Source organism: Somniosus microcephalus, chromosome 2 (assembly GCF_052327205.1).
Source record: "Somniosus microcephalus isolate GS21.2 chromosome 2, FLI_Smic_1.0, whole genome shotgun sequence".
NCBI classification, from domain to species: domain Eukaryota; kingdom Metazoa; phylum Chordata; class Chondrichthyes; order Squaliformes; family Somniosidae; genus Somniosus; species Somniosus microcephalus.
The window spans coordinates 320,158,237-320,172,920 of record NC_140988.1 but is presented as its reverse complement, the minus strand read 5'-3'; the positions used below and the strand labels follow the sequence as shown (position 1 = coordinate 320,172,920).

The following is a 14,684-nucleotide window of genomic DNA, read 5'->3' as shown; positions in this document are numbered from 1 at the left end:
CCTGCTCAGGAAAGCAGGTTAAAATTGCAGATGTTGCAATCATGGCGGCTTTCGGACAGGTAAGAGCCAGGGTGATTTTAACTGTCCACCTGCCAGGTTTCTGCTGAGCAAGTAGGGTTAAAATCGCACCCCTATGATTGATCTCAAGCCCTTCTTTCAAATACTCCTCCATTTCTTTCCTCTCCAGGAAAGCATCTAACTGTCTCTTGAAAATGCTTATATAATCCGCATCAGTGGTCTTCCCTTATAACTTATTCCACAATTCTGTTACCCACTGGGTGAAAAAGTGTCCTTGCTCTTAACTTCCTAATTTTTAACTTGGGTCCTTTGTTATTTGAATTCTTCAGCATAGTGAACAATTTGCCTTTATAAATTTTGTCATATCTCTTCAACATCTTGAATACTTTGTTACATCATCTTGAAGTCTCCTCTTATCGAAAGGACACAAGCCAAACTTCTTAATTTCTTGATAGCTGAATTATCTTGTTTCTGTCCGTACCCACTCAAGGGCCGTAATACTCTTATGATCAAGTGATCAGAACTGCTTGTTATGGCCAAAATATCAAGTTGGAATCGCTACACCATGACTCAAATGGTTAATGAGGACAGTTTGTTCAGTTATCTGTATAGAAATTGAACATGCCAGTGATGAGGCAGTGATTGGTTGAGTCCTTGCACTATACATCTTGCTTATGTGTCCATGTCTGTTTATTTCCAGGAACTGCCCAGATTCGAAACGTACATTCACCAAACGGTTTATGCTAGAGAAACACATTCGACTCATGCATGGCATTAAAAATCCTGACGTGTCACAAATGACAGAGTCAACAACCATAGTAGAATCTCCAAAGAAAGAAGAGAACAAGGTGAGTAACTATGTATTGAGAGACATATCCTGCTTACACTATTTTAGAGTGATAGGGGGTCCAAAGTATGTTCTCCCTGTAATTATTTCTGAAAAGCTATAAGCCATGAAATTGCAAGATTCCATTCCTAATTTTGAATTCCGTGATCTGCAATCCTGTCGAATGAAACTCCTTGCTGGAAGTCCCGTCATTTTGGGGCTATGGCGAAAACTTAAAAAATATAGGGGGAGAAATTCGGTTGGCAGCGGCTCCAAATTAGCGCCTAAAGAGGCCGAGAAGTGGGGCGGTAGCCAATTTTCGGCCGGGCGCAGTGAACCCAGTGCCTCCTCCCATATTGAGTGGGCATTTTGCACCGGCGCTAAATCTTAGCGCCCGCTCGCGGGTGCAGGCAGATCATGATGTCATTTCAGTGTGCAACGCCTTTTGGGCGCCCCGGACCAGAAATTCAGTGTTGCGCCCCTCCGTTCCGCCTGGCGCTAATAAGGACTGCTTACCTGGAACGTTCCCCAGTCGCTCTCGGGCTAGGGGGGCGCTCTTTAAAGGGGACTGAACTGGTATAAAAGCGGCAGCCATTTTGGGAGCACAACTTCCTCGAGACTTTCACAGAGTTGCTGAGCTGCACTCTGAGAGCCATTGCACCAGTGAGCCAGCGCTGGCCAGAGGAACTTCAGCCTTCTGACCATCACCTTGCAGCTGGTGAGCATTTACAACGTTTACAATTTCTTGTGCGCTATTACTATGGGGGCTGCATTGGAGGGGAACGTCCTGCTGCTGAACCATCTGGAAAGGGCACAGAGACGCAGGGAGGGGCAGGAATGGCCAGACGGAGGAGGGCTAACAGACGTTGCCACACCAGACCTTACGCTGCCAGGGTTTTCCGACAGCAGTTCTGTTACTTGAACATGTCAGAGGAGCAGTGTCTTAGAAGGCTGCACTTCAGAAAGGAGGTGGTGACTGAGCTGTGCCACCTGCTTCAGCCAGATCTGCAGCCTCATAAGGTGCAGGACCTCTCTGTCAGTGGCTGTCAAGATGACTGTTGCCCTGAATTTCTATGCGAGCGGCTCCTTCCAGGCTGCAACTGTGGACATCGCTAACATATCGCAGTTTGCGGTGCATTGCTGCATCCGTCAAGTAGCAGATGCCCTATTTAAAAGGAGGCGGCAGTACATCTCCTTCCCTGTGACACTGGAGAAGCAGCAGGAGCACGCAGAGGGCTTCGCAGCAATAGCGGACTTCCCCCATGGTGCAGGGCGCCATTGACTGCACGCACGTGACTTTGCGGGCGCCTGTTTTGAATCCGGAGGAGTTCCGCAACCGCAAGGGGTTCCATTCCTTGAATGTTCAGCTGGTCTGTGACCACCGACAGCTGATCCTCGCAGTCAATGCGCAGTTCCCTGGCAGCTGCCACGACGCCTTCATCCTGCGCCAGACTTCAGTTGCAGACCTATTCGAGGCCCCGGCTCACCCAGGAGGCTGGCTTCTCGGTGACAAGGGCTATCCTCTGTGCCCATGGCTGATGACGCCGCTCCGTTCGCCCAGCACTCCTGCTGAAGAGCGCTTCAATGCGAGCCATCAGGCGACGAGGAACATTGTGGAGCACACAATCGGTGTGCTGAAGCAGCGGTTCCGCTGTCTGGATCATTCCGGAGGCGCCTTGCAGTACTCACCAGAGCGAGTCTCCCACTTCGTCGTAGTCTGTTGCATGCTGCATAACCTCGCCATCCTACGCACCCAGCCAATGCCACCAGCCATTGAAGCACCAGCGGAGGAGGAGGAGGAAGAGGAGGAGGACCAAGACGGGAGGGAGGTACAAACTGGAAGGGCCGTCCGTCAGAGGCTGATAACAAGCCGCTTCTAGGCCCCTCTGACGGAATGCTTGGTGCCATTCGATGAGGAGGAATGGAACCGTCCAGATAACCCAAAGCCTATGAAGAGCAGTGAATGTAAATATCAGACATGGCCAATGTAAATTAAAAAAGTTGTTTATTTTGCTAAATGTGCTTCCTTCCAACATGACAAAGCAATGGCAACAGAAAGCAAAACCAACACATAAGTGACTCGCACACCCGGGAGACTATCCAAAACATTACTAACATTCAGACCAGCATCCACGGCCTTGATTTCTACAAATAAGATGTCTCAGCTGCACCTTCTACTCTTTCTCCCTTGATGGTGATCTACTTCTCTTGAGATCGGCCCCTTCCCTCCCTGCAGCTCCTCCGTAATGGGACCCCAGTGGCTGCATCAAGGCTGGGGGAGGCCTGCTGGCTGTCGGAAAGCGCAGATGCCCCTGAGGGACATCCTGGATGACCTCTGGCCTTGGAGGGCCCGACTGCTGACTGCTACAACTGTGCTGGGTGGAAGCAGTCTGTCCTGCAGGTGGTGGCAGCTGCAGTGGAGACATACCAGCGGTGGCATCAGGAATGCTGACATCCTGAGAGCGGACAGCAGCTCCCTGGTCGAACGACACACTGGCACTCTGACAGGGCAGCACCGCAGCATGCGCACCAATCGGCTGGTCCACAGATTGAGGCCCTGCTGTGGTGCTGCAAGGGCCCCGGGTAATCCCGCCTGATCCAGCGAGGGTGGCAGCAGTCATTGGTTGCGTGGCCTCAATATGCGTCTGCATGAGACCAGCGAGTGACTGCGTGGCAGCACTCAGCACTTGCGTGGCAGGTGCCAGTGCTTTGGTGAAGCCCTGGACAGTCCTTTCCAGTGCTTCGCTGAAGGCCGGGACAGTCCTTTCCACTGCTTCGGTCAAGCCCTGGACAGTCCTTTCCAGTGATGCCCCGAAGTTCTGGACAGTCCTTTCCAGTGCTGCCCCGAAGTCCTGCGTACTCCTTGCCTGTGCTGCCCCGAAGTCTTGGACACTCCTTGCCAGTGTCTCGATGGATTCAGGCATCCTTGTCACTGCAGCCATGAGCTCAGTGTGCCTGAGCTGAGCCTGGGCGCTCATTTCTGCGAGGGAACGCACCTCTTCTGCGCTCTGTGCAGCAGTACTCGTGGCCTGACTCGCCCTCCGGGGAGACGGCCCCCCAAGCTTCCCTACCCCCCTTGCGTTGCTGCAGCCCGCTGGTTCCTGGAACTGCTTCCTCCTCAGAGCATTCCCCCCCGCTCCCCTCCAGAGAAGTCGTCTCCCCAGTCTGCAGAGGGGCTGGCTCGCCTGAGGGTGGCAGGGATGGTCCAGCTTCCTCCTGCTCGTCGCCTCCGGAGTCAGCGGCAGTGGCAGCTTGAGGGCCCGGCTCCCGAGCTGGTGATGCAGCATCTGAAAGCAGGGAGGTTGAAGAGTGGCTTTAGCGAAAGGACAGGGTGGCAGCAAGGGATGCATGAGTGCTGCAATGCTCTGACATGGGTCCAGAGTGAAAAAGCATGCTGGTGGGGGGAAGAAGTGGAAGGAGAGAGTTCAAAAAGGTGATGACCTTACCATCGCTGTGCACAATGGGGTCAGCAGCTCCAGTGGTGACAGGACCACTCATCCGGCCTCCAACAATCTGGTGGACTCATTCCTCCAGGTCCGTCAGTGTCTGCAACTGAGGAGGGCCTCCTCCGGTGCGAAGCTGCTCCCTCCGGTTCCTGGCCAGCTTGGCCTGCAGGAGAAAGGACGGGAAGTGATGAAACATGCTGGCCTGAGCTGACATCACATGCCCCCCATGGTAGATTAGCCCTTCCATTATGCATTGAGCTGACATCACATGCCCCCATGGTAGATTAGCCCTTCCATTATGCATTGAGCTGACATCACATGCCCCCCATGGTAGATTAGCCCTTCCATTATGCATTGAGCTGACATCACATGCCCCCCATGGTAGATTAGCCCTTCCATTATGCATTGAGCTGACATCACATGCCCCCCCATGGTAGATTAGCCCTTCCATTATGCATTGAGCTGACATCACATGCCCCCCATGGTAGAATAGCCCTTCCATTATGCATTGAGCTGAATGTGCGTGTGTGTTTCCAGAAAGGGCCATGGGTGCTGGCTGACAGATGGCCATTGGGGCTTCGCGCACCCTCTGGCCATAATGTCAAGTGCAGATGGAGGGATGAAGAAGATGGCGAAAAAGGCACTCACCCTAACGACCCAAGTGAGGTCGTTGAACTTCTTCCTGCATTGCACAGGAGTCCTGGCCACCACGCTGGTTGAGGTGACTCTTTGACAAACTTCCCTCCAAGCCCTGCGGTACTCGTTCTGATGAGGCCTCCTGCCATTGTCGGGGTACAGCACAGCTCGCCGGCGCTCCACTTCGCCAACCAAAGCATCCAATGCCCCATCGGTAAAGCGCTCCGCTCTCTGCCTCACCCTCTCCATATGTTCAAAGTTTGGAACGCCACAGAAAGCACAGTGCCGATTTTGAGGCCTACAAGGCGCAGAGTGTGGCTGCTGCTCCTAATTGACCCGCCCCTTTAAGAGCTGGCTGGCGCCAGCATGTCGCGGGGTAATCGATTATTGACAGCTCCTGCACTGTGCCCGGCCGCCGACATATTGAGTAGCACCGCCGGGTTAGCACCTTAAGACTCCTGTGCAGCGCCTGAATCAACGCTGCAATCACCTTTAGGGGCGCAGTATCGCTCGAGGTGGCGATAAGTCGCGCCTGGCGAAAAAATTTGCGCCGCGCCAATTCTAACGCCCCAAACGGGGCTATACCCAATTTCTCCCCCATAGGCTTCAATCTCTAGAAACAATTTTCCTCCTGCTTTCTATCGACAATTCAGATTCCTTCTCTTTCCTGACTATCTGAAAATATTCCATTTAAGGATGTTGGCATCTGCAGATTGTCCTGAGCCTTGGATCTGAGTATGTAGAAAGATAAATGGAATGTTCAGCAGTTAAAGTTGTTTTATTATGTAGTGAACATAGAATTTTCCAAAAATCAACTGCAGATTATTCCTCAGTAAACCTGCAGTAATAGTATCATTTTGTATCAGTTTGACTGGCTGAAAGTCAGTTCTCCTTGATAACTATTTAGGCCTTAGTTGGAAAAACTTTGAGCCACATTCTGAATCAATCATTCAGCACAATATATCACTAAGCAGTCCTGACTTGATATTTTTACATTAATTTTCGGGATGTGGGTGTCGCTGGCAAGGCTGGCAGTTATTGTCCACTCCTACTTTCCCTTGAGAAGCTGACGGTGGGATGCTTCTTGAGTTGCTGTAGTTCATGTGGTGAGGGTGCTCCCACAATGCTGCTGAGTAGGGATTTCCAGGATTTTGATTCAGTAACAATTTTGTGAATTGCAGGCGGACTTGGAGGTGATGGGAGTTCCCACGCACCTGCCACCCTTGCCCTTGTCCTTCTAAGTGGGGAAAGTCGTGCGTTTTGGAGGTGCTGCCGAAGAAGCAGTGCATCCTGTAGATAGTACACACTGTAGCCACCAGTGGTGGAGGAGGTGGATGTTTAAGCTAGTGAATGAAGTGTCAAACAAGAAGACTGCTGTGTCCTGGATGTTGTTGAGATTTTTGAGTATTGTTGCAGCTGCACCCATCCAGCTAAGTGGAGAGTAAGGTACTCACCACAGAATACCCAGCCTCGGACCTGCTCTAGTTGCCACGGCATTTATGTGGCTGCTCCAGCTGAGTTTCTGGTCAATGGTGACCATACCACCACCCCCCCCCCCCCCAAGGATGTTGATGGTGGGGGCCTCGGCAACGGTAATGTCATGGTGAGGTGGTTATTCTTGTTGGAGATGGTCATTGCCTGGCATTTGTGTGGCGCAAATGTTACTTGCCACATCAGCTCAAGCCTGGATTTTGTCTGAACCTCGCTGCATGCGGGCACGGACTGCTTCATTATCTGAGGAATTGCGAATGAAGCTGAACACTCTGCCATCATCAGTGAACAGCCCCAATTCTGACCTTACTTGTTGAAGCAGCTGAAGATGGTTGGGCCCAGGACGCTGCCCTGAGGAATTCCTGCAGCGATGTCCTGGGGCTGAGATGATTGGCATCCAACAACTACAACCATCTTCCTTTGTGCTAGGTATGACTCTAACCAGTGGAGAGTTTTCCCCCTGATCACCATTGACTTCAGTTTTACTAGGGCCGCTTGATGCCACACTCTGGTCAATTTCTGCCTTCATGTCAAGGGCAGTCACTCTTACCTCACATCTGGAGTTGAGGTCTTGTGTCCATGTTTGGACCAAGGCTGTAATGAGATCTGGAGCTGAGTAATATAAGGATAATTGAAGTTGGAAATGGGAATGTCATAATGATACAGCTTCTTGATGTTGAGGTTAAGGCACATTTTTGGGCTAGAGAGTTTCCGTAGGGTTCTCCAGACATTAGTGAGTTCCTAATGGGACCCCAGGAGGTCATCAGATTCTCTTTTTTTGTATTGATCAACTTGATAGTAAGTTAGATTGCCTGTTGCATACGAAAACATATTTAAAAAGTCTGCAATCATAACACTTTCTCTTTGGGTAGCCGACACTGTCTTTCAGAAGTTGGGACCTTGGTACACAGGAGTGAGCCCATGTTTGCAGGGGCACTCTAGGAGTATATCAATACTTGCAGGTGATTTCCCACATGTAGAAAAAATTTGAAAGCCACTGAAGTAGAGGGGAGTTTAATCTGCAACAGAGGAAACAGATTTAATTGCGCTATTAAGGACCATTAATGAGGCCAAGAAACTGCCTGGAGGGCCATTATTTTGGCTGCCCACCAATTCCTGACAATTCTGGGACTTTCTGTTGGGAGTGACGCTGAACGTTGACTATGCCTGCACAAATATTGACAGTCATTAGCATAGCATTGCTGGATGCTCGTAATATCAGTAGGGTAAACAGAAGAGCCTTTGAAATGTTACAATTCCCCGCCATCTCAAAGAGTGGCATTGATTGCAGAGTGATTGATTTACTCCTTTTGTCTGTGATTTCTAAAAAAAACCCATTCAGGCACAAAGGGCTGGATTTTGTCAATGGGGGCACGTTGGGGGCGGGACTGCTGGTTGTCGGGTTTCAGTCCCACCCCCAACGACGTCTGGCTAAACCACGCTATTTCCCTTGATTGACCTTGTTAAGCCCACCCTGCGGGCTTAGCCAGCCAATTAAGGGAAAGCCGGTGACAGAGAACGTTAGCGTATGACATCTCATCTGTCGAAAACTTTTGACAGATGAATTGTCAGCGTTTGACAGCTTTGAGAAGAAGCAAAGGTAAGTAAACTTTTTCTAACACTTTACACTCACCTCTCATACTTATCTCTCCACACTTACACCTATCACTCACCTCCACAGCGGACTTTTCAACCCCTCTCACCCCCGCAGACCCACTGCTTGCCTCACTGACCCTGGCGAGATTCGTAGCCGTCGGGAAGCCCGCACTTGCAGGGGTAAAATGGGGATAAGCCTCAAAACTGCCTGTTAACTACCTGTTAACAGGCAATTAATTGGCTCTAATCCTCTTCCCGCCTCCCGGGAAGATGGCACGGAGGCGGGTTGGGAGCGGGTTCGGTACCCGCTCCCAGTTTCTGCCATTTTCCCGGCAGTCCCGCCTCCATACCCGTCTCCCCAGGGCTGGGAAAATTCCCCAAAAAATGTCTCCCTTTATACTGCACCTCAGGCAGCCTGCCCTGCTCTGCTGCTACAGGTGCTGCGGCCTGCAGCGGCTCTTTTCCACGCTCCCCTCAGTCACGAGTGGGTTCACTTGGACAGGTGGGACTGCCGTCAGGAGGCTACTTGAAAAATGCAAATTAGGCTGATCCCAGGAAATTCCCAAAGGTCAGTCATGAAACAGGCAGGTGGGTAGAAACCCCACAGTGCCACACTTACGGAGGCATTGTCAACGAAGAGGACAATCTCGGCTAGCCTGTCCTGTACTTGACCTGGTACAGACACTGGATGAATAAAGTGGACAAATGTTCCATTTCCCAGCAGATTTACCACCCCTACCCCATCCAGTAGAGAAACTCACAGTATAAAAAAATGGATGCACCAAAAGACATAGATCACACTGGTAATCTGCTCTAGTGGCAAAAACCACATAAATACAATAAAGTCAAGCATTTATATAAGTAATAGCAGAGAGTGTTTTCAAGGTTATAATCAGAACTTGGGTTCAGTAAGTGGTTACAAACCATCAGAAGTTTGCTGTCACCATTTGACATCACTTGAATCCCTCAATTGGGTTATATTCTTATTATCGCTCTCAGCAACTAATCTTGGTTTGATTTTGTATCATACCGATCACTAATATGTAAGACAGTAAATGCAATTTAAAAGCCCGTAATGGGTCCTGAAGAGAAGCAATTTCAGATGCCTTTAGTGGTAAGAAATGTAATGCTACTGGAGTTTCCCTGAGTGACCAAAAGCCTTGTTGTTTCCTGCAGATGCCGATACCATCGAAGAGGAAGTTGGAGGACGCAGTGGTGGAGATTCGGCCTCCTCCCAGAGGCGCCATTACACAGCCTTTGAAGAAGCTGAAAATCAATGTCATCAAACTCAATAAATGTGCCGTGTGCGGCTTCACCACAGAGAATGTGATTCAGTTCCAAGAGCACCTCCCCCAACACAAGACTGACGGCTCAACCTTCCAGTGCAGGGAGTGTGGCCTCTGCTATACCTCTCTCCAGTCTCTAACCAGACACTTGTTCATTGTCCACAAGATGAAGAATGCCCAGCAAGTTGCCAGACAAAATGGGGCCAGGGAGGAGAACCCGGCGGACAGCAAAATGAGCCTGGAGGACAATCAGGCTGAAATGATGCTGACGGACAAAAAGTGCAAAGTTTGCTCCAAAACATTTGAAAGTGAAGCTGCCTTGAACACACATATGCGGACACATGGCATGGCCTTCATAAAGTCCAAGCGCCTGTGCACATCAGAAAAATGAGCAGCAGCTTTCACAAAATGACATTTGGTTATCAAACAGGAGAGGTGTCTCCACGCAGAAGGGACAAACTCTCCCCTGTTGCAGCTTTTACTTGTTTCAATGGAACGTCACGTAAACCCTTCAAACACGTCACCTGTACAGACTGTAGCTGTTGTCATGGCCAGCATCACTTCTAAGCTGTAGTTTGATTAAAAGGAAAACTCAACACTTTGAAGAAGTATACATTTTTTGTACAGTTGCAATACATATTTACTTCATTTTTTTTAATGCTACATAACACAAAGTTCTCTTGTCATCACGAACCATGCTCACTTTTGGTCACCATGTAGTAAATTGGTCTTCAGCATTGAGAGCAAATGGTATTCACTGAACTTATTTAAAAAAAACAGAGGGGAATTGAATTTCAATTAACAGGATTTTGTTAAAATGTTGTTTACTTACCTTAAGCTGTTTTATCTGAAAACTGTCTTTTTTAAATTAGAAGTTTGCTTCTGATGGACCAAATTAAACAAGGGTGTATTGTATCATCATTGTCCTTTTGGTAAATTGATTAATTATTCAAATGTGTGATGCATTGAAGGAAAAAAAATTCAGGAAAATAACGCCCAGAAGGGTTTTTTGTGTTCAAGTCTAAAAACCATGAATGTTTGTGGACAACTTAATATTTATTTTTTGAAAGGTCGGCCAGTGTTAGTTTCCTTGCAGTTAATAATAAAGATCTTTTGAGAGAAATTAGTGTGCGTGTGTTCGCGTGCGCGCGTATGTATGTCCGTGTGTGTGTGTGTGTGTGTGTGTGTGTGTTCATTGTGCGCCAATAAGCAGGTGTCTGAGAGAAGAATTTTTTTGTTTCCGATGCAGAAAAAGGACAATTGTAAACTGAAGTGGACTGATAAACAGAAACCGCTTGCCATTTCAGATTTTGGTTATTAAAAGTTCTAGACGTTGAAACACCACCATACAAATTTTGCAGATCAACATTACACTTCTTGATAGGCTGTCCTGCATTCTGTTTGTTTTCTTTAAGGAACCCCACTTCACTTGTGTCCTTTAATGTTTTCTTATAGCAGCTCACTCTTATAGCAGCAGACTTACCAAGTCAAGGATGGGCCCACACAGGCATCATAAACTGAACTAGTCCAGTACCAACTACTTTCGGTTCAGTCACCCTGAAGAAAATGATATATCTGAAATCTGATATGATGGGTACTTTGCATTAGGCGAGGGTGTCCAAACTATAATCCATGGGTCCAATGCAGCTGGAGGTTTTAAAAAGGCTGTTCTTGGAGCTGTTGCCTCATTGTCAGATAAATCCTCACTAAACTAGAGTACTCAATATCTGTTAGCTTACTTAGAAATGTAGAAGACTGGAAAGCACCATTACAGAACATCTAGCCAGCCCAGTAGCTTGAGGTACATAGAAATTAATGGGAACATTAATTAAAATGTTTATATGTGGCCTGTAAGGTTCCATGCGATGCACGCAAGTGTCCCACAAATCTAAAAAAAAGTCTTGGACATTTCTGCTTTTAGGCTGTAAGGTTGTAGGACCTACTTGCTTCCTCTTGGGGCTCTTAACAGTATTATGGTGGCACCCAGTGGTGAAAGTTCAGAAATACAGCTAATGCTGTTTGTTTAAATAGCTAGTGATTTGAGGAAGCAATAATGCAAGATTCTTAAGAAGTATTACCAAAGGTTAAACAAAACAAAGAGAGAATGGGCTGACCAGTGATACTGAAGTTCGGACTAATGTTTTTCAGTGTGCACTTGAATCCTGCAGGACTGAGCTTTCACAGCTGGTGGAAATGTTCCTGATAGCTTCTCTCCTCTGATCAGTAAGCCTTAGTTTTTGACCTGGCCTAGAAAAGTAATGTAATCGCCTGGCCTGGTAAAGTAATTTTTTTGTTTCGAGAAGTTCTACTCTAAGAATTAAGTTAGACAGACAATAGGAAATGAAATGACTGCAAGGTCTTCAATGGTCATTCTGAACACAGTAACTTGTGCAAGCTAAAATTATTGGTGGTAAACGGTGTAGAGTTGATTTAAGTATACAATGCCTTTTTTTCATGTTTAATTAATGTCTTGATTTTTTTCTATTGTGCAGTTTGGGGTTTTCCTTCAATCACAAACAAAAGTTTTAACAATATCTCTTCGGTTTTTACTACATTTCCATTAGGTCTAACCAGATTGTTTTGCTACAGTAAACTTTTGCCTTGTCTAATTTCGGCAAGATGCAAATTGTAGTTACTGATATAACTCTTCCCACTTCTAAGTGAGTCTGATGCCTTCTCTGCTCTGAAGAGATGGTAATATGGCTCTGCCCTATGTCCCGTGAAGAGTTTTTTTTCTCTGTCTAGCCTGTTGTAAGCTTCCAATGAACACTGTGAATCCATAATGGGTGGGGGGAGGGGTTGGGCAGACAGAGTAATGACACCTGGTACAGCATAGTTATCTGCAAAAGCCAAGAAATAAGAGTTCTACATTTTAAAGGTTATTGTCATATTCCTAACTTGCTTTATAGGGTGCCCTTCAATGTTTATAAATGGAAGAAAATGTACTGACAAGCATTATGCCTGACACAACAGATTTACAGATTTTCTCCCAGCTTGATAAGGCACTGAAAGGGGTGGGGTGCAGTGGGTTAGCAACATGCCTTTTCACCTCTGGGACCTGGGTTCAAGTGGAACCTGAACTGATGGATTGAAAGTTTTCTTTGTTCGTTGTAAAAGTTCTATGTGAAATAAGGTTAACACAATCCTAATGCAGTTCTTAGTGGGGCACTAATTGGCATTAAATTGGCAGTTTCAATCAGAATAATAGGACAGTACAATAGGAGATGCTTCTCAAAGTTGAGATAAAAGCACATAGCTGGAGAAAATAGAGGGAGCCTTACTCTGCATCTAATTCATTCTATTACAATTTAGGAGTGTTTGGCACTGCACTGTGTGGAAAAATGTCTCTTGCCCCAGCATTGACATTGCTCAGTAACAAAAAAACACCGAAGAAATTTAGGGGATAACTAAAGTAATAATAGAGATTGTGATGTAGAAAATTGCAGCATCCCTAGAATTGCATGAATTTGATTAAATACATTTTTTAAAAACTGAGATTTCCAGATTTCTCATCTGCTCTAACCCTAACCCTAACAACTGCATCAGCACACCAGAATTTTCAGAGCAGTTTGGTCAGGAAACTGAACCAGCCTGAAAGCAATCATCATGCCATGTTTCTTTTTTTTTTAAACTGTGAAGCTAAGTATCTTGCGGTGCCCAATGTCCCAGAATCACCTGAATTTTGTGAAATCCATTATTTTTTTTAAAAAAGCTGTGTCTTCCAGATTCCTTGCTTTGCTGTTTGGTTATCCTGGACACATCTGTGGCTCTATAGTGTTACTTCCATTGCAGCCAGAATGGAATTGCAGCCGGTCTTGCACTAAACCTTAAATTGGGAAAAAAAATCTAGAATGATGGATGGTAAAACTGGATTCTATGAACTGGGAGGATTTGGTGCACAATAGGTGAAGATTATATTTTTGTATTTTGTTTGCTATCAATTGTAGAATTGAAAATGTTTTACTACCTTAAATAAGCAGGTGCCCAAGCCTGGAACATATTCCCCAATGTTTTTTTAAAAATAAATTAAGTAACACAACCACCTGTACTGTACCAGGGAATTGATTATAGGCAGGTCTCATTATTCTATGTATCATTCCCAGTACAGCACAGGTAGAAGTCCGTTGTCCATTATTTACTGTTACTGGGTCCTTGTCAGTACCCTGATTGTTTTTCTAGATTCTTTTCAGCTTTAGTTAATAGATTACTGCCCTGGACCTCGTACAATAGCAGAGACCTCTCCTTTGCAACTGACTTGAATTTTATTTTAATTGACCGATGCCCTAATGATGTGATGGGGCCTCCAATTACACCTTGAATGTCCTTAAGCAAGTTTTAATGGTAGGGAATTCAGCCAATTGCTGTACTGAGTGGGACTCGGAAGACGAGGGTTATTTTCATTAAATTATGATATCTAATGTTGGGAGAAGGCTGAAGCAGGATGGAGTGATAATAGTTAAACAATGCCATGGCATCAATTATATTAGCAATATCGATGGATGTACTCTGAGCAGCCCAACTCCCGACAGATTCTGTATTTTATCAGCAGGTAACATAAATGACATTTTCAACAAGGCTGCAATGAGCAGAAAATATACAGGAAAAAGCTCTCTTCTGTTTTACTGTTGTAAATTGCTCCTCATGCAAGTCTGAGCTTCTCATTATCATATTTTTTGAGGCTTTTATATCTTGTGTGTTTAGTTAAATAAAAATTTTGTACTTTTTTAAAATGATTTTTTTGGTGTAGACTTTAATGGCATGAAAGAAATGTAGTCATTGTCTTGTTCCATTCCTAGGGCGTGTCTTGCTGCTGTCGTTGATAGTAAAATTTGTCAGCTGTAATCTCATCAGAGTTTAAACATTTAATAAATGTTTAAAGTATTTAAAGAACTGATGCGTGCAAAAGCTTTTTGTTCTCTTGCAGTGGCGACATTTTGTGACTTGAATTTTTGTTTAACTTAAAATTCAATTCAATTCAATTTTATTTGTCATATATGCAGCAGACATGTGTACTGCACAATGAAATGTTGATTTTTACGAGTCCTCCCAACATTGGAATAAATATGGCATAGCAATGATAAAAATACTAATAGAAATACAGTAATAATAAATAAAACATGAAGTTTCATAGTGTTCAAGGCTCGTGAGGGTCCACAAACTTCATTTTAATAAAACAGAAGCACATTTTTGGTCTTTCTGGTTTATTTCATAACTACAGTGGTGACACCAGTTCAACCTGCTCCAGCTAATGGAAGTAATGTAATGCCAGTGAGATGCAAGCAGAGAGTTGGCATCATGCTGACCCTTTTAAAAATACTGAGCCCCTTTTTGAACTGGTTCAGTAATTGTGCTGGTTCCATTGTTGTCAAATCACTCCCTTTATAT

The 14,684-nt window shown here is 46.0% G+C and overlaps 1 protein-coding gene across 5 annotated transcripts in view; it reads left to right on the top strand.

Annotated features, from left to right (window-relative positions):
• Window positions 1-14,189, top strand: part of znf532 (zinc finger protein 532) — a 197,739-nt gene extending 183,550 nt beyond the window's left edge. For 4 of the 5 annotated variants that reach the window (XM_085974292.1, XM_085974277.1, XM_085974297.1 and 1 more), the window contains 2 exons: window positions 719-866; window positions 9,190-14,189. In XM_085974292.1, coding sequence (XP_085830418.1) covers window positions 719-866; window positions 9,190-9,690 — 649 coding nt within the window. In that variant the 3' untranslated portion in view covers window positions 9,691-14,189. Of the gene's footprint in view, window positions 1-718; window positions 867-9,189 lie in introns of those variants that run through there. The other variant, XM_085974288.1, reaches the window with a different exon arrangement.
• Window positions 14,190-14,684: the final 495 nt, after the last annotated feature.